This window comes from Anas platyrhynchos, chromosome 1 (assembly GCF_047663525.1).
Source record: "Anas platyrhynchos isolate ZD024472 breed Pekin duck chromosome 1, IASCAAS_PekinDuck_T2T, whole genome shotgun sequence".
NCBI lineage: Eukaryota > Metazoa > Chordata > Aves > Anseriformes > Anatidae > Anas > Anas platyrhynchos.
The window spans coordinates 109,822,921-109,841,719 of NC_092587.1; the positions used below are offsets into that span (position 1 = coordinate 109,822,921).

An 18,799-nucleotide genomic window follows, 5' to 3' on the forward strand; every position below is an offset into this window, starting at 1 on the left:
GAAAGATTTCTACAGCACTGACATTAAAGAAGAATCAATTCTTATTAACTCAATTAGAAAAGGAAAAGACCACACCAATAACCATTACTAATCTAGCTACTGTGCAAAAGATTATTTTTTGTTGTCTGCTGCTTTGGAAGTTGAAGTTAAATAACTAGGCAATTCCCACAGCAGTACTAGAAACCACATATCATATAAATAACGTACGAAAATATGTTAGCATCAAACCTCATTAAAAACACATTTTCAACTCTTCTCATGAACATGAGTTTTCTGCAGTTATTCTTTCTGTCTGTCCAGCTCCCAGAGTAGCTCAAGTGAGTAACACTGGCCTGGGCAGCAGATGGCTGGTGGGGGGCTGGCTGTGCCCAGCTCTGCATCCATGGTCTCCTACCAACTGGAGGATGTCTGGCAGTTTGCACTGCCTGTGGTAGCCCTTAACATAAGCTACTGTAAGGAAAATAGTACAGTAACCTGGATGAAACCTGGATTCATAAACTTCCCTACTGACAGGACAACATACTTTAAAAAATCCCAAAATGTATTTTATAGGGAGGGGTGGATTTGCAGCCATTAATTAGGGAAATAAATACACAGTGAGTAAAGTGTATTTGAGTATGTTCTCATCTTTGTTAAATCTTGATGTTTAGCAACATTCATTCTACCAATGACATAACAGATTGTGTAATCTGGAAACACTTCTTAAATAATGGAAAATAATTTCAGTGTACATAGCCATCATGTCTCTATCATGTGAGTGTATGTGCAAATGTGCATGCATGAGGAGTTGGTGGACTGTTTCTGAAATGCCAAGGAGAAAGAATGCCGAAACCCAGATTTTGACACGCAGTTTGCAGGGTGTTATTCATCTCTATATGAAACTCTGAGCAACTGAGCAAACATCTCCAGGAACGCTGACAGCTGATTCCAGATAAACATAACTGATATTGACATGTCTGATACTTAAAAGATCTATCGGACATAACATGAACCTTTCCATTGACTTCAACAAATTTTGAATTTTACCCTCACTCCTAACTCATGAGTGTAATAAAACAACTTGAACATCTATCTCCAAAGACTTGTATCCCTACGCTATTTGGTTTAATAAGAAATACTACCTCTAACTTCAAACCTTTACTTCACTTCAAAAGCTTTTAAGAGTGTTTTGTCTCTCCATGTGAAATGGTATTGGTCTGAAATGCTGTGCTGGTACTGTAAGGCCAGCTGAGTCATGGGTTTACAAACAGAGCATCACAAAGGAATGCTCAGTTTCTCTGGAAGGATAATTTGTTACTGGCAGTGCTCAAAGAAAGATTAGCATGTAAGTAGCTCTTGACAGTGGAGTGTTTCCAAACTATGGGATGTCAAACACATTTTTGGGTGGCACACAAACCAGGTAATGGGTGCGGTGAGCCCAAACACCAGGGAGAGGAAGTGGCTGCTGCTCTGCCCCGAGACAGATCAGTGTTTTTTGTTGCCTATGTTAACCAACACTTCATCACCCTGTACACATCCCTCGGCAATTTGAGTCTCTTAATCCACAAACTTCATTTCCTGATAATTACTTTGATAATCACTGTATTTTCCTGCTTGAAGAGACATGCACAAAAATAGATTTGGGAAATGGAGGCAAACACTGGTAGAGAGAAGGCACATACTAACACAGCACCATGGACATGTGAAAACCTGGGCTCCAGGAGATCTTCAAGCCCTGACAGAAAGCCATTGCATTACACTATTATGGACAGGGTTTGTAAGCCCCTGCATGCACCAACAGGCTCCATAACATCTTCCACTCCACCCAGTGTCAGGCTGCTGGTTCCCAAGGCCAGCTGCAGTATGGTGCGGCCACGCAATCTACCTGCACCCTTGCCCACCTCCAATGCTTGGTGGTGGCTGAGCAGTGTCCAGCCACAGAAGCATCCCCGTCCCAGGCCAGCTCACCTCTCTGGGCTGAGGGCTGGTGGGCAGGAAGGGCATCACACCACCTTGGCAGCCCCATGGCCATCCTTCACCACTGCACTCAGCAGGAAATTTTCTGTGGGGTTACACGTAGGTGCAAGTGCCCAGGTGCTGGCAGTGGAGTGCTGCAGGGCTACTGTATAAGGGGAGGCCAGGGCTGCACCATGTTCCAACTGGCTCTAAGGCCCCCTCTGCATGGCACTAAGATGGTGGTGCCTCAGGAACAGCCTGGGAAAGGGAGGACGAACACCACACAGCTGAAAACTGGAAGGAACACTGGGGGAAATCGTGAGAAATGGCCCTGCAGACACCCAGGGGAGAGGCGGAGAGGGGCAGGCAGTGCCCCAGGCACCCAAGCAGAGATGTCCCTGCAGCCTGTGGAGAGCTGATGCTCGAGTATATAACCATCAGACAGGCTGTGGAGAACTCCATTCCATAGGGGCTGAATGTGCCACGAAGGAAGCTGTGGCCTGTGGAGAACCCATATTGAAGCAGGGAATGAGTGTAAGGAGGCAGGGTGAGTCTTGCAGCCAGACAATATCAGCCTGGCACACAATCCCCTTCATGCAAGGGAATGAGAGTGTTGTTCCTTTATAGCCCTGCAAAGCCCTGCTGTCGTGTGTCCTCTATCCTGGGGCTGCAGGCAGGAGCTTAACACCAGCATTGGCCTTCCTCACATCTCCACTTGCATGACTGCAGCAGCCACCACAGTTGGTGCAGTAAGAGCTTCTGGCTGGCATGTTGGATGTGCCAATGGGCAACATGTTGGGCCTTGAGAGACCAGGACTCAGGCTAACCTGTGAAACTTGGCCTCACAAAAAGTACTTAGTTAACAACATACTTTTCTTCAACACATGGAGTTTACGTTGCCAATTTTTACTAAATTCAGGATGAATGTGACAGTATGCGAGGAAATGTTTGTTGGGGTCTAGAGATTATTTTCTATCTCCCAGCACCATCTGGCATTACAGTGGAAACTCTGAATGAATAAACATTGCTTATCATTCTGTCAGTCACTCATCCATCGGATAGAAGCTGAAACGCTAATGTACTAGCATCATCATCTTTGTCATTTGGCAATCAGGGACTACTTCACGGTAATGAGACAAAGACCACAGATTAAGGTCCATAGCAGAAATGGGCAACAGAGATTTTGCAAGTTTAATGCATTATTCAGTTTGACAGAACAGAACTTGATGGGTTTGTGGTTTCTATTTTTTAAGTGTCTTTTTTTTTTTTTTTTTTGCACACAGGTGCTGGATTTGTCTGTTAAATTGTGAGCTCTTCTTGTTGTTAATAGAAGAAGTGAGGTGTCAACAAAAAATGGAATGCTGGAGAGAACTGCATGCTAAATTCATTTCTAGTAATGGATATACAGGTAGTGTTTGCTTATTATTGAGGCAACAGAAGTAGGATGATCAGTTCAAACATCTTGAGGCAATTCTGTCAGTTCCCTCCTCAGAGCACAGAGCTGCCTCCAGATTCTCCAGCTCTGCTTCCCTTGTCACAGCAGCAATCACTACAACTCAAGCGGTGAGCACTCCTGGATAACAGGCAGATCCAGAATTCTTGATTAAAATGACACTTCTTCTTAAAACTCATCTTACCAGCAAGATTTCTTCTGGTTTGTAGGGCCTACATGAAGGAGGCATTTTGAAGAAAAATGTCACTTTGATACAAAATCTCTGCAGGAGTACACACATGCCACTGGGCTTCCTATTTGAATTGGCTGGTAACAGCAAGTAAAAGCACAGTAAAGTTTACTTTTCTATAATGCCTCAAAACTTCACACTGTTCAGGTGATGATATATTCAAGTGAGGAGACTTTTAGAAGGGACAGGTAAATGACAGGATAAAAGAATAAAAAGCCTAATGGTAAAAGTAGTTCACTTTTTAAAGGACTGCAAGTGTAGTGATAAGATTCTCTAGCAGCCTTTTGTATTCTGCTTTTCTTTTGGAACAGACAGAAGAGTTCAATATAGTATTTTCCCTTTTCCCTTTAATTGTTTGTAAAATGATGCTGTTGGTTATATTGTCCATGAGGACACAACAGTGTCCTTCCGTTCTGATACCTGGAACTGAACAGACCCTCTGGTGCTGACTCTGTGGGTGCACATGGCTTGTTAGCACTGATATCACAACCCTTTCCTTAGCCAGTTCTGTTCCTTGATGTTGAAAAAAAAAAAAAAAAATCTTTGTGCTTTTGAATATTTTTGGTTTGTCCTCATTGACAGCTGGAACATTTTCTGCAAGGGGCAACTGAACACAATAAGCACTGTCACAGATCTTTTCTTCTGAAAATGTCCTGCTTATCAGGGTATTTTTTGTTTTCTTTTTCTTTTTGTTACTTAAAGTAGTCATAAAATGTCATATTAGTCTTACTTGGACTCTGAAACTCAAATCAGGTTACCAAAGCATTCAAGTCAGAGAACATTTCTGTACCAGAGAGAAAGTAAAGGAAGTGTTTGGTGGGTCAGCTCTGTCCCAGTTTTCAAAGATGATGTAGGACTCCCCTGGAAAGACCTCTTGTGCCTTTTTCAAAAGGACAGTTATAGTCAATCAGAAGGACACAATCAAGATCCCATTTCTGACTTTCTGTGTCTTGTTGATTTTCAGGGCAGTTGCAACATTTTTTAACATAAACTTGTTTAGTGATAATGTTCTGCCCACAGAGGTTTGTCTCTGCATATCAGGACTGATGACTGCATGCATTCATTTGTCTCAAAACCCATCCGATTCATCTTTCTGTTATAATGAAATGTTTTGCTAAGCCATCACTTTTTGTCATAAATATGTTCCCTTGGCTGCATCTTATTGGGGGATTATTTGCTCCACAATCTTTTCATCGCAGAGATGAATATACATTTCGGGACCAGCTTTTGAAATATTGACTTGTTTCAGGAAACTTCTTATAAGCAAGTCTTGGAAGTCAGCACTAAATCAGTTTTGTGTATTTTATTTCCCAAGGAATCAGACCCACTTTGTTTATTATCTACTAAAACCTAACACATAATGTAAAAACAAGACTGAATCAGAAAAGGACATTGTAAAAATACTGAAGCTGTCTTTTCCTGCAATAGGGAAATACATTCATTCCCTTTAATAAAAAAATAAATAATAAAAAAATATAAATAAATAAAATAAAATAAAATAAAATAAAATAAAATAAAATAAAATAAAAGGAACAATGATACAACATTAAAAAAAAAAAAAAGCAACCTGAAGGCTTCAGATATTTATTTCAAATACATAGCCAAATATCAGCTATTCAGTTCTATTTCCAAAGCTATTTTATCCTGCAGTTACAAAATATCAAAGTATATGATAACATCAGGATATTAAACTAAATATTTAACCACAATATTTAATCAACTGTTATTAACAAATATGGCAGGCCTGAAGTTTCTGACAGTTGTGCCTAGAGAAATGTGAACATCATAATACCAAAGTGAAGCTTACCACCTCCACTCCTCAATAGAAGCAGAGCTGCAGCACATGAAAACCTGACACAATGTTTTACTAATCCCTAGCCCATCCACATCAAATGACACCCACATGTTAGTCCTTTTCTTCTGAGATAAAAGTCCTGTTAATAGCCATTACTCATGCCCTGCTTCCTCTTGGTCCTCCAGCACGTAGCGTGTAACCACTGCTCTGTTTCCACAGCCCTAGTGCACTAAGTAGCATGAAGAAGTACCTGTTTCCCTAAATGTCTTCACTGCAGTACATGTTTCTGAGAATCTTGTCTCTCGTCCGCATCACACAGGAAGGAGGCATTCAGACATTTAAATAATCACCAAGAGTTGGCATAGACACATGGGGGTACCTGAGATCAGGTCTGTCTGGGTATAACCCAGAAAGGGCAGAAGCTTTTCTGGAGTAGCAGCCAGAGGCTAGAAAGCGCCACCTTGGGCCACAGAGACCTGTGCAAGATCCTCCATCACTCCCGTCAAGCCCAGTTCTTGCCAAGTGATACCCGCAGATAACTCATGAAGAGCAGAAGTTTATTTCTGAAGCTCACCCACTGTTTTCTTTGTTTGTTTTGTTTTGTTAAAGAATTTAGAACTTCCTTTTCTTTCTGACACCTCCAAACTGCAGCTTCCAGCTAGCCAGTTCTGCGCATCACAGGCTTTGAATAGGGGAAAAGGAAGAAGAAAAAAACTCTGTCTCCTTTAACAGATGCAAATGTACCCATACAGTTTATTTAAACAAATGTGTTCCTCACATACAGAGGTAAAATATTTTGTAATCATTTTATGGGTTTCTCCCACACTGGCATCCCCTACAAAGGAATTTCTGTTCTGTTCAAAGGCAGAAAGTTAACCACTGTGTTACATCTCTTGCAAATTAGCTTCTCATGAGAAATTTGTTCCTGTATCGAATTCAGAGATTTTAGTGCCACAGGCTCTTAAACATATGTGGGTGAGTGTAAAGCGCTAAATCACATCACTGGAAATTGCCATTTGTGTCAATAAAATCCCACACATCCAAACAGCAGCCCAGCCTAGCTGTACAGTTGGAATCAAGGTCAGATTCCAAACGCACACAAGTATATTATTGTCTGAGATCAGAGATTTTGTCTGAGCTCATCTTTAGGTTAACTGGCAACAGAAAAAGATGGAGTAATCTGCAGACATCAGGTGTTAATATTAGACATAAAAAGCTCAGGTTTTCTTTGAAATGAATGCCAAATGCTCAAATAGAGCAGTTTCATCTTTAAATTCTTTGAAAATAATGCTACTACTGTAAATGGCACACCCAGTTCAAAATTGATTTCTAGATCATCCCACTGATAGTGGATGCATTCAAGATCCTTTAATTAATGTTGTAGAAAACTGCACTTTATTACATCTTAAGCACTTGTATCTACATAAAGTGGCATTATATTGCATACATCGTAATTTAAATCCATTGCCTACATATAAGTGTGTATCAAATTTGCATTGCAAATGTCTTCATCCTCTGCTGGGTTAATCACAAATGTCAGATCTAAATCAATCCAAAATCCAAAATTCTGGCTCACAAACCAAACATTTATTAAACAAAATATGTATTATAGGACACAAATACAATAAAATAACAGGTGAAATTCTTCAGGGTAGTATAAACTGTATCCAAAGTCAGAAGCATAGTTCCATTGAAATGAGCAGTCTGGCCCAATGAGAGCTGCTGTGACACATCTGTGGCACTGTGTGTACCACAAATATGGTAGCATCAGCTGCTATAAGGCAACATCAAAATGTATACTTTAGTACCAGAAAATCAAACAAATGTTCTCTTAAAGGCTTATCTGGAATTAATAAGTGATGATTTGACAGTTCAAGTGATGAGCAGGATACTTTAAGCATGTTTCTGGTGGAAAATTCTCACTAAAAGATGGTTTGCCCTAAGTGTAATGAACATTAGCTAATATATATCATGAATATCCATGTTTGATGGCACTGTTTCATTTAGGTTCATCTGAAGTCAAGTTAACAAAAGGCTTATTTAATTAAATGCAGCTTCCCATGTTCTTCAAATTGAACAGTCGAATGAATATATAGAGGCATTGCTCTGCATAACTTGAAAAGTCATTAAACCTGGTTTTCAGATTACCAGTCAAAGACATAGAAAAGGATCAAACTGTCTACCTGTGTCATTAAATTATCAATGAAATGGTACTATCTATTACTACTGTGTGAAGAACAAGAAAAATTGTTTTTAAATGGAACTTCTTTGGTCACATCAATATTGTGATACACATGCATTCAAAAGCAGGTTCCAAGTTTTCAGCTGTGAAAAAAAAAAAAAAAAAAAAGAATAGCTGCAAATACTGTTGGATTCTGCACATTGGACAGACAAGCATCAGACTGCTTGGCTCATGCTTTAAAGTGAGTCTTGCAAACACACAGCAGTCAGAACAACATTGGGGCTTAGTTTTTGTGAGCATGATGGAAGATGTAGGCAGGAACTCTTGATCCCCCAACGGGCAAGTGGGGATTGCACATTTACATTTGCCTGGCTTGTTTAATTATACTTGACATTACCACAGTGCTTTAAAGTGCACAAAGACAGGTAGTCTGTCCTGAATTTTATAGAAGAGGAGATGCTATCTATAGAGCAGGAGAAGCCATTAAAGATGGAAGGTACTAGGCAACGGGAAGCTAATACATTCATGACAAAAGCTGGTGAAGTGAATAAAAAATTTATTATTCCACGAGATGGATTCTGTGCCCTGCAGAAGAGGTAAGAAGGATACATCAAATCTGCAAGCATCTGTGAAACACATAGTCAATCACAAAGATCTCTAACAGGGGAGCATGAACATTTGTGTGCTGATATTGAAAATAAGATCACTGGGGGCTTCTCCAGTCATTCAGCAACTGCTTCCACCATGCTGCCAATCCATGCTTCTCATCACTGTCCTGGGACAGTCCTGACAAAGACTTTACCTTAGAATAAATGCACCGCTCCCCTTGCATGTCACAGGCTTAGGGGAGGGCGAAGGTACTATTGCACAATAGGTGCCCACCTTCCAGCCCAGCCATACTCTCTTAGTCTTCTGTGAGAGGCTCCTAGCTGCTGCTGTTCCCATGCCAGTTTTCATTCCTATAAAATAGTGAGATTTTTCTTCAGGCTGAGGTCTAACATAATGCCCGTGTAATAACATTTCCTGTAGTCATGTTAGAGATCAGATATGTATGTTAATAGTAAATAGCAAACTAAAAATTTGTTCCTCCGTTACAGACTCACAGTTTAGTTAGGTACTGATTCAATCAGTACATACCAACATGCTAAGCAGAAAGGTCACAGGTAGCAGCTACACATATGCCTGCATGCTTACGGATGGCCCTCCTGCAGAGCCAGGTTTGTGCAATCTGTTGGGAGAAAGTGATGGATACCTGGATTTTGGGGATTTACCAGCCCAGCACCAGAAGCTACAGTACATTGCTCCCGCAGCGATGAGGAGTGCAGCGCTCGCCCAGCCCACATAGAGAGCAGCTCCCAGTTCTCGTTTCAGTGGTGTAGGGACTTTTGGATTATAGAAATCATGAATGATACTGCCACCAGTCCAGGACACAGGGATCAGAACGAGGATGCCCGTCAGGAGAAAGGCAATTCCAGCTACCAGGATGAAGATACTGATGCTCTGGGGATTCTCCTTGGTCCTGCGAGTGTACTTCACACCGACAATGGCCAACAAAAAGGCAATGATTGACAGGAGCACCGCAATGCACATGAGGGCTCTGAACGCCTCTAAGGATGGGGGCAGAGCTAGGATAGATTTGTAGAACTTACACTGCAGCCTGATGCCCATCTGGCTGACGCAGTTCATCCACAGTCCTTCCCAGATAGTCTCAAACACCACGATGTTACTCTCAATGTGGGCAGAAACCCTCCATTGTGGCATAATTGTAGCTGCCAAAGTCCCGACCATGCCCACACCTCCGAATATTAGCCCAGTGATTTGTAATGCACAGCAAGCCATGCTCCTTCTGAAAAAAAAAAGGTACCTCAAGCAAGGTGGCCTAGCAAGTCTTCCAAAATCACTCTTTCGTAGAAGAATTATGAAGCCTGAGAGACAATACTTTCTCTGGTAGTTTCCTCATACAGCAAGTTAAGTATTTTTAAGAGCAGCTCTCCCCAGTCGGAGGTTCACACAGGTGGAAATCCATTTCTGACTAGCTAGAGGGAGCTGCTATTTATTTGCTTTGAAATCCCCTCCAACTAGTGCACCTACCCATCAAGCCTAACAAGTTTCCAGCCAATGGGTAACTAGGGAGGGGTTGATTTTACTGCTTTTCATATTGTGTCAGTAGTGATGTTATAATTAAGCAAGTGCCAGGGATTCAATTAAAGGCACCTAATTGCAGGGCTAATCATTTCCTAACAGCAAGATTGCAGCTATGTTGAAATTCAGTGCAGAAAATCTGAACTTCCATCTGCTAAAATATTATATAAAATAGGTCATTACGGTTGTTCTTATGACAAAAGCCAATCTTAGACTTGGTGTGGGGCTTACTTTTTAAGTACTATAACCCTGGGAAAACATCTGATTTTTTTCTATTATTATTTTTTTATTTTAAATCAAGCTGGAAAGTAGTTGGTGTAGCTCTTCAATGTAGATTCCTCATTTTGATCAAACACAAAAGTATAATCATGATATTAGACAGGTACAGGAAAGTCAAGTATTCCAATCAACATCAAAGCTTTACTCTACCAGCTGCATAATTCACAAGGATGACAAAATAGCTGGCAGGGTTTCACAGCTTCTCCTTCTGAATCCAGGAGTAAGATCACTGTTAGGAAATAATCCTCTATGAGAATCTCTCCCTGTTAGGACAGTATTAGGATAGTGTTGTTACTATGTTCTGTGCTAATAATCTCCAGGTAACAGTTGTACAATTTGAAAAGGGTGAGCTTTTCTTTCAGTATATAATGCACATTGAAAGAAGTCAGAAATCCCTCCCATAAGCATTTATCTTGGCCTGCACAGAGCTACAAGTCTGAACAAAAATTCACACCAAAGATTGATTTGCCTTGGGCAAGTTAGGAATAACTGCTTCATTATGATTTATTTTTTTTTTGCTTTCTTCTCCCTACCTGGAGATAATAGTATATGATGACACCTCATAGGTGTTATTAAAATAGAAGTGTTTCTGGTTACCCCAGCTCTTTGAACCAATATGGCTTGTTAAAAAACTTGTTGGCTAAAGACAATGAAGGCCCCTAGAAGTGCTATCCAAGAAAGACATACTCTTAGATTGTTGGTTGTTGTGCTGTGGGCTGTATGTGTTTAGAAATATCAGGCTTTGACTTTGATGGAATTCATTCAGTTACAGCCTTAGGTGTAACGTATTCAAAGCAAACACTAAAACCCAGGGAAAAGTGAATTGCCCATCTAAAGCATTCACAGCCTGCAAAATCCCCTTCTTCCTATAATCACTAGCTGAAAGGAAAGAGTGCCAGGTAGTGTGAGTTATATAGTGTAACGTTACATGTCCATGTGGAAAATACTCCCAAGGGCTCTGGGTAATTTTTTTTTTGTCTTCAAGTCTGCCAGCATGAATCTGGGCAGGAAAAAAAAAATGTCCTCAGCTAAGATGTCAAATTTAACCTTTAAAAATCAAATATGTTCTTGGACTTGTTCTTATAGAGATGAATATTGCATCACTCTTCTGCTTACGCAAAAAAAAAAAATAAAAAAATAAAAAAAAAATTCTTATGTTGAAGAAAAGATAAGGCATTTTGTTTGACGCCATAAAGATAAAATAGCAGAGATGAAATCCAAAGTCATAGATGGCTACCTGTCCAAAAGAAACTGCTTCATCTGGCAGGAGACTGCTCTCTTAAAAGCAGACTGCCTGCAAGCTAGACCTGTGCTACTTAATTTGAGTCCCATCTCCATTCAGCTTGTAGAACATTTTCACCTCTAAATTATCAAAACTTAATTTTGATTTCTTATTTTAATGTCAAAAAATAAAAACTTTTTTTTTTTTTTTTTTTAATAGAAAAGCCTTCTCAAAGCTAGCATTTAAATGTGGTTTGTTTTTTTTTTTCAACAGAATAACCCTTCATGTAATATTTTCAGGCAGCCAACTCTTGAAGGTATACGCAGCTGGAGAGCTGACCATGCCTAATGCCCTGAATCTGTTTATCTGACTGCCTTATCTAGTAGGATTGCTCTGAAATCATTTTTCCTTACATGACTCTGGGAGGGTCAGCTGTTGAGGTCATGCATAAAATTACACTCTGAGGCAGTCAGGGCACGGTTTGTATAGAAAATAAACTGCTCCCAAAAATGCTATAAAAATGCATCATATGCTAGTTGTGTAAGAATACATCCAGAGAGTGCTAAGCAGTTGAGTGCTTTTTGATCTCTAATTGGCAGTAGTACCTATGGTGAGTGACATCCAGATGTAGGTGTCAAGCAGGAACACCCAGGCTATGATGCTCCCTGTACTGTCCAGCGGCAGAATGGTTCTTGTTATTGAAACCTGAGGGGAAGAAAGCAGGAAAAGATGAATAAATGACAGTTTTGAAACCTGAAGATAAATTTCAGAAATGAAAATGAGCCACAAGAGACAGGCTGGAAAATAAAATCAAAAAACAATACCAGTATCTTGGAAACTCATGAGAAATGGAAAAACTTACCAACCTGTTAAATGCCAAGGAGTCCCTGGACTTGCTGATCACCAGAAGATTTGTATTTTGTGACAAAGCCCTCTGTTTGATTGGCCTGGAGGGAGCTCTTACTCGTGTACCCGAGAGAGCTGTACCTCTATTTAAAGGCTCACCCCATCTCTGAGAAAGAAATTCACTCACAAAACCACTCTGAAAAGCAGACATCTCTCAAAGTAGAATTTAAATACGTGTTTACATGGTGGGTATGACAGACACAATGGCTTTAGTGTCAGATGAGCAGAAATAAAAGGAAAAACCCTTTTCTGCCTGTCTAGACCTCAGAAGTCTCACCATGCTCTGTGTATCATCCGTGAATCTCTTCTGGGTATCATCCTGTCATGCTGTTGGCATGCTTACCTGCCTCAAGATGAGAGCACCAGTTCTTATGCAAACATGTCCACCCCAAGATTTGCCTTCAAAGAAGAAAACAGACAATGGAGGAAGCATGTAGGCTTTACATTTAATCTTCCTCTGGATCTCTGTTTGGATTTACATCTTCTCTTCCCCTCAAATCAGGAAGTTAATTTGAATCTTTTCCTGAGGGAGTACCTTACATTCCCTCCCTAGCTTTTAAAATGATGATGCCACTTGAAAAATAGGAAGCAGAGCATCTCCAGTCCAGAAGATTAACAGAACCTGTCAATGATCCACAGTGCATAATTAATTATAAGCATCAATAATGTAAACATCATTGCCTCCTAGAAACCAAGTTTCATTCCTCTTTGTATATCTTCTCTGTACATTGAATTTTACAGTCCTTATACACACACGAACACCAACACATAGTGTGTATGTGTATATATATCATCACGATTTCATGTCAGGAATAGGTTGGTTATGCAACAGGATAAAGAACTAAATTTAAGGTTCAACAACTTCTTTTATTTTTTTGAACAGGCAAATATATCGATTTATCAAAAGCACACTTTAATGATTATTAAGAGTTACAGCTAAGTCTCTTAACCTCCTGGAGGCTTTAACTATCCAGTAAGGCTGCAACGCTGCCTAACCTCAGCTGCAGAGCCTGGCAATGGGGAGTCCACCAAGCAGTGGCTCTATGGTCCTTCTGCATCCTGTCACCTTGTCCAGAGGTGCTGTGTGAAGCCATGCAGACTTCAATCATCCTTTACATGCAAAATCTGCATCAAATGTACAACAGATAAGGTTAGGATCATCTGCAAGTCGTTTGGTTTGGAAACACATGTGAATGGCATCAGTTTTATGGCAGCCTGTTTGTGGCTGCCACTGGGCAATTCACTACATGCTGGGGTGACCTCTTGGTTTTCAATTCCTTACAAAAGCTAACCACACATTTTAAGTAGTGGTTCCATTGATTTCTATGGTATTTTGATTCACTACTGTATTTCCAACCTACTAGTGAAGCAAAAATTACTTTAATTCTGTTTTAATTTAATGGAGTGAAGCCAACAGAGGACTTTTATAAGTGCTTGCTTTAATAATGCTGCCTGCACGTATGTTAAAAGATGAAGCCACATCTCCTTCCCCCTCTCATCAAGACTGACACGTTTTGGAGAGAGAGGAACATCTGCTCAGTGTAGCCTGGAGAAGGATTTCCTCCAGACACATAGCAGGCACTGTACTTGGGGTATCGACCTCTAACTCTAGCTTTGAGGCAACCCATGTCTGACAGCTGAATCAAAAAGAACGACTTTGGTTTTAGTCATCTTCCTCAGCATGCCTGAAATCCACAGCCTGACAGAACTGCCAAAGGCTTAATGATATTCCATGTCTGAGGAAGCCTGACTCCTGGACACTGTGAATGAACTTGAGTTCTGTATAATAAAACCTCTCAGTAATAAAATATTAAATACTCCTCTGAGTATTTAATCCATCTAAACTGCTTCAGGCTTTACAAGGTATTTGTCACCTCAGTAGTTATGTACAGGGAGCAGCCATCATGATGGAAATAGAACATGCCAGAAAATATGCAATCTTACTCGGCTGCTTAATGACAGGACCTTGAAGCACTCCCCTAGAAAATATTTGGGGAGCATTTGATTGCTTGATTCACATTAGGCTGTTGGAAATATAACAGTGGCAAATTCCCAAGACGGTATTGATTGTTTTCATAAGGAGTAGCAGCAGGGTATACAGTTAGGCTATTACTGGATGAAGCACAGGAGAACTCTTTTATTTAAATGATTTACTGTGATGGAATAGAAGAGGAGGATAAGTTATATTGTGGCAGCAATGGCTTAAAGATAGATGAGAGGCAAAGTTGGTAGAAAGAGGTTGTAGCTTTTATTAGGCTACCTGATACAGTTAGAAACAACCTCTCAGGCTCAGGATCTCAAGAAAGCTTGATTTTGGAGCACAGCATAACAATACATCCTTGAACTAGCTTTCCAGTAGCCAGGTGGTGCAGCAAAATAAACAAGTCACATACTTCTTAAAACAGGGCTTTTTATTCCATCTTTCTCCATCATAATTTGGGCTCCTGCCTGTCCAGTGTATATAACAGAGTCACCCCATGTATATATAGACCTCTTGTTTTGCCCTCTCAAAAACCCTACCTCCTGAATGTTAATAACCACGTTGGTAAAATAAATAAATAAATAAATAAATAAATAAATAAATAAATAAATATCAAGCACCACCCCTAGCCCCAGCCTTGTGTAGCCAGTGACATCCCCAAACCTGACATCTCAACCCACAGCACTGTCACCCTCTACCCCCAACCCATCTCCTTTCTCTCTCAACCCAAATCCAGAGCCCTGTATCAAAAATCTATGCTTCTGGCCCAGATGTTCCTAAGGCTCCAGCCTCCTTAGGATTCCCAGAGGAGTCACCTCTTCTCTGGGACATCCTGGCTCGTTTTCCCCAGCTGACAAGCTGGGTGTCCACTAGGAAGGAGCAGCACAGCCCAGTACCATCAGGTCTGCATAGCTGGCACTGTTCATCTCCCGATTTAGCTCAGTCCCCTTCCAACAGAGGGAGAGGAGGGAATGCAGAGAAGTGAAGCTCTGCCCAGCCAACCAGCTGTTCCTGCGCTCACCCTTCCTGGAAGTCATTAATCACTTTGGATTTGTGCTGGCACAGAGGCCAAAGCAGGAGCATTTTGCAGGAAGCAATTAATTTTTGTCACATGCTCTCAGAACACCCTCTCCAGCACCGTGAATCGTGGCAGCTCCAAAGATGCGCCGCAGTCACTGTGTTTTTGCACACTGATGCATCTTCCAGGGGCTGGTGTGTCCCTGCCCAGTGACAGCCCACTGCCTGCAAGGGGCACACACTGCTCCCCCATGGGGGCAATACAGCACTGCTCCTAATCACAGCGTACGATGTAGTGAGTCAAAACGTGAACGTCTTTTCCATGATCAAGTAGTAGCTGCTTCCATTCCAGGTCTGAAATGCGTACTTATCTCTGCTGTCAAAACATGGAGTAATTCATGTAGTATTACTGCACACAGTGCAACACTTCAGAAGCAGAAGAAATGTCTAATAACTATTTCTACCAGCCATGTGTTGGGAGTTAAGAGCCTGGAAGTTAGGGAATGGAAAGGAAAAGAGACAGAAAATAGTCTGGTGCAGTCTGACTTAGAAACAGCTATACAATGGAGGGGAGGGAAAGGCCTTAGCAAACAAGATGCTTTTAGGTTAGAATGGAGCTCACATTGTGAGGCACGAAACAGTATGTGAAGGATCTGGGTCTGCAAAAGGATCTGCATCCCTGCAGAAGACCATCATCAATGAGGTGAAAATGCATGGAGCACTGGAGGAGAACTACTCCCCTAATCCTGATCATATTCTTCTTTATTAATTAGGCTGAACAGCCTGGGGACATGAATGTGGATGAAGTTTCGAAATTCCTTAGGAAGTGTCTGGAATGTGAATCCCATGGGAGAGAAAGAGAGACTTGTAGAAGTCCACACTCAACTAGATGAATAACTCCACAGAGAAGCTATTTGGTAGAACAGAACAGAAAAAGTAACTGACCAGCAAAGAAAATGAATCTAAGAGGTCAGAAAATGTAAGAAAATGAGTCAATAAAAGTCAATCCAGGTTAGGCTTTACAAAAGTAAAATAGGAATAGGTGCTACAGGCATACGAATAATGCAGAACAGCAAGGGAAGAGGCATGCTAGGCTGTATGAGTCTAAGAAAAGTCATTAGTCCCTCTTCTTTGAATTTAAGTTGCAACAAGGATATAGAAGAAGGAGAGCATAATGGAATTGCTATTCACGGTAGGCAACAAATTTCAAATCTTTATGAGCATAAACTGAAAAGAGAGCAATTTCCACTGAAGGAAATTCAAGGCGTACAATTCCAAATCTTGTAGCTAGGGCTGTTAGTATGTGTTTCAAATCAGGAGTGATATTGTGTGTCTGGAGAACAGTGAAACTGAGGGAATGAGCGGGGAGGTGAAAAACAGTGCACAACTAGACATCCATTAGTCAGAATCTAATAGTATAATATGATTTAAAATCCATTATGAAGAAAAGAATAAATACCTGGAAGTAAATGGGAAATTAAATAAAATGCAACACAGACTTAGCAAAAACAGATTCATTTTTGTTTGATAACATTTTCTAGAAAATAGAAGTTGAGAAAATCTAATCCATTTGGACCTTGTTAAAGCATCTGAAACAGTGGTGGGAAATTAACAGAGACGCTGAAGGGATGGAGTAGAGTAAAAATAATGTAATGTGGATACAGAAGCCATGAGTGAGTAAAACAACAAAAGGATATGTAGGAAGGAAAACTGGATGTTGCTTTCTGCTACTGGTGGAGCCAGGGATTTCTCCGGGGCGTCATCTTATCCTTAGGTATCCAGCGGTAAAGGAGGAACTGCAGCAAGGAAATTTGCATTAGACTCCCAGTTGGTCAAGGCACTGTCAATAATTATGTCCCACCATGCAGGAAAGCTGGAGACTTTGAAGCCTGGAATAACAGAAATGAAATGAAATGCACTTAATGTATTCAAGAAAAATATTTGCTTGTTTTTGTGAATAATATACCCTAGATTATGATAACCTGCAATAATTGTATTCACTGTGCTCAGCAGTGGCAAGGCATCCCCTGGATACTTTGTCCAGTTTGGGCCATTAAAGAAAGAGGGGGGACAGCCAAAAACAACCAGGGGAGATAAACAAGAATGAGGAGAGGTTTAACAAACATGCCAGTGAGGAAAGAATTAGAGCTGATAAGTTAAGCAAGAGGTGTTCAAGGGGCCAGATGGTAACAGTCCTGAAACACAGGAGAGACTGCCTTCTTTAGAGGAAAGCAGAAGTCTGTTTTCTATGTCTGCTGCTGGTGAGACAGGAAATCATGGAGCAGCTTTAGCCTGCAGTGGGGAGATTTAGCTTAAGCATCATGAAAAACTTTTTAAATGAAAATGATAGTTAAGCACTGGGATAGATTGCTAAGGACTTTGCAGTGCAGCCATCTCAAGAAGTTTTTGTTGTATAAATATCACTCAGGAACAATTTTGGCAGATCTATTCCAGGAGAAGAGCACTGGACTGTTTCATGGCTCTCACCTGTTTTGGAGGGAGTTTCATTCACACTGTCTTTTCCTCCTATTTGCCACCCTATATAGACCACCTCCCACTAATGAAGGGAACTAATGTTGGGACTCCAAGCTGTACATGGGTAAACTAGCTGTTTAGTCAGCCTTCTCCTAATTCCTCAAGCAACACATATTTAGGACTGCTGTGGCCTACATCCCTTAGGTGTCAGTTCCTTGATAAGGCTTAAAAGGGAAATGTTGTGGCCACCGGCTCCATGGGGCAGTGGAATGAGTGGGGAGGCAGCATGGTGAGCAATAGGGTCACCTTGCTTTGCTGCCTGGGGACTGCCTCATGGTGGAGAAGCAGGAAGAGCCCAAGGGCTGTAAGCATCCAGACTGCAAAAGATAGGGGGAACTGGCTGAGGAGCTCAGTTCAGGTTCTCAACTCTGCTCTGCAATGCACGATTGTGGCAGTGGGGAACATGCCACTGTCAGGACTGTAGGAACTGGCTGGTACCTTCACAGTGCTGGAGTTACCTACATTGCCCTTTCTACAGGTCAGCAGGAAGGGGAAGCTGTGCATCATGCCTCATGCTCAGAAAGCCCACTGTACCTGCCGTGTGGGGTCCAACTATGATCCTTGGTGAAGGTCTCAAATCCCAGACAAAGATACTGTGAGTACTGGAGGCTGAAAGTGGGGACAGTAACCCTGAATCTGTTGGCTTTGTTGGCATCATTGTCTTCTGTTGCTGTGTAGGCGCCTGTCTCTGATGGTGCCAGTGGCAGATGTCTGTATATTTCTAGGCTAGAACAGTAAGGCCATTCCTGTATTTCACTATTTCACAGGCCATTCAAGACAAGAGCTCAGCCACACTCAGGCTGTGTTATGGCACTGCTTTGCCTGTACAAACAGCTCCTGAAAGGCCAGCTCTGCTGCCACCTGTGTGTTCACCACCTCACTGCCTAGCTCCAATGAAAGTAGTGCCTAGAAATGCAGATAGCAGCTCTATCTTCTAGACCTCCACAACAGCATCAGCAGCAGCTGGAGGAGAATTTCAGAAGAGGCTCATTATAAATGAAAGCCTAGCTGCTGAATCACTGAGCAGTGATTGAAATCTTGAACCTTCACTCACCTGAGTTAAATGGAGCATTACTCTCCTCTGACCTGCAAGTTGTGCAGTCATTTACAAAGTGCCCAGTGA

General features: G+C 41.3%; 1 protein-coding gene across 3 annotated transcripts; it reads right to left on the reverse strand.

Annotated features, from left to right (window-relative positions):
- Positions 1–5,196: 5,196 nt before the first annotated feature.
- LOC101803693 (claudin-8) lies at positions 5,197–17,660 on the reverse strand. Of its 3 annotated transcripts, XM_072026302.1 has the most exons (3): positions 8,847–9,815; positions 8,477–8,553; positions 5,197–7,737 (listed from the first exon to the last, which is right to left on the reverse strand). In XM_072026302.1, exons 1-2 carry the CDS (start codon positions 9,431–9,433, stop codon positions 8,520–8,522), a joined length of 621 nt encoding a protein of 206 aa, XP_071882403.1. In that variant the 5' UTR covers positions 9,434–9,815; the 3' UTR covers positions 5,197–7,737; positions 8,477–8,519. The 3 variants fall into 3 exon arrangements, with proteins under 3 accessions (XP_071882403.1, XP_071882392.1, XP_027305030.1); XM_072026291.1 differs by lacking the exon at positions 5,197–7,737 and adding an exon at positions 11,843–17,660 and having other exon boundaries at positions 7,836–9,440; XM_027449229.3 differs by lacking the exon at positions 5,197–7,737 and having other exon boundaries at positions 7,836–8,553; positions 8,847–9,811.
- Positions 17,661–18,799: the final 1,139 nt, after the last annotated feature.

What these genes read in the sequence shown, in the direction of transcription:
- LOC101803693 (XM_072026291.1), bottom strand. Translation starts at nt 9,433, where the DNA reads ATGGCTTGCTGTGCATTACAAATCACTGGGCTAATATTCGGAGGTGTG.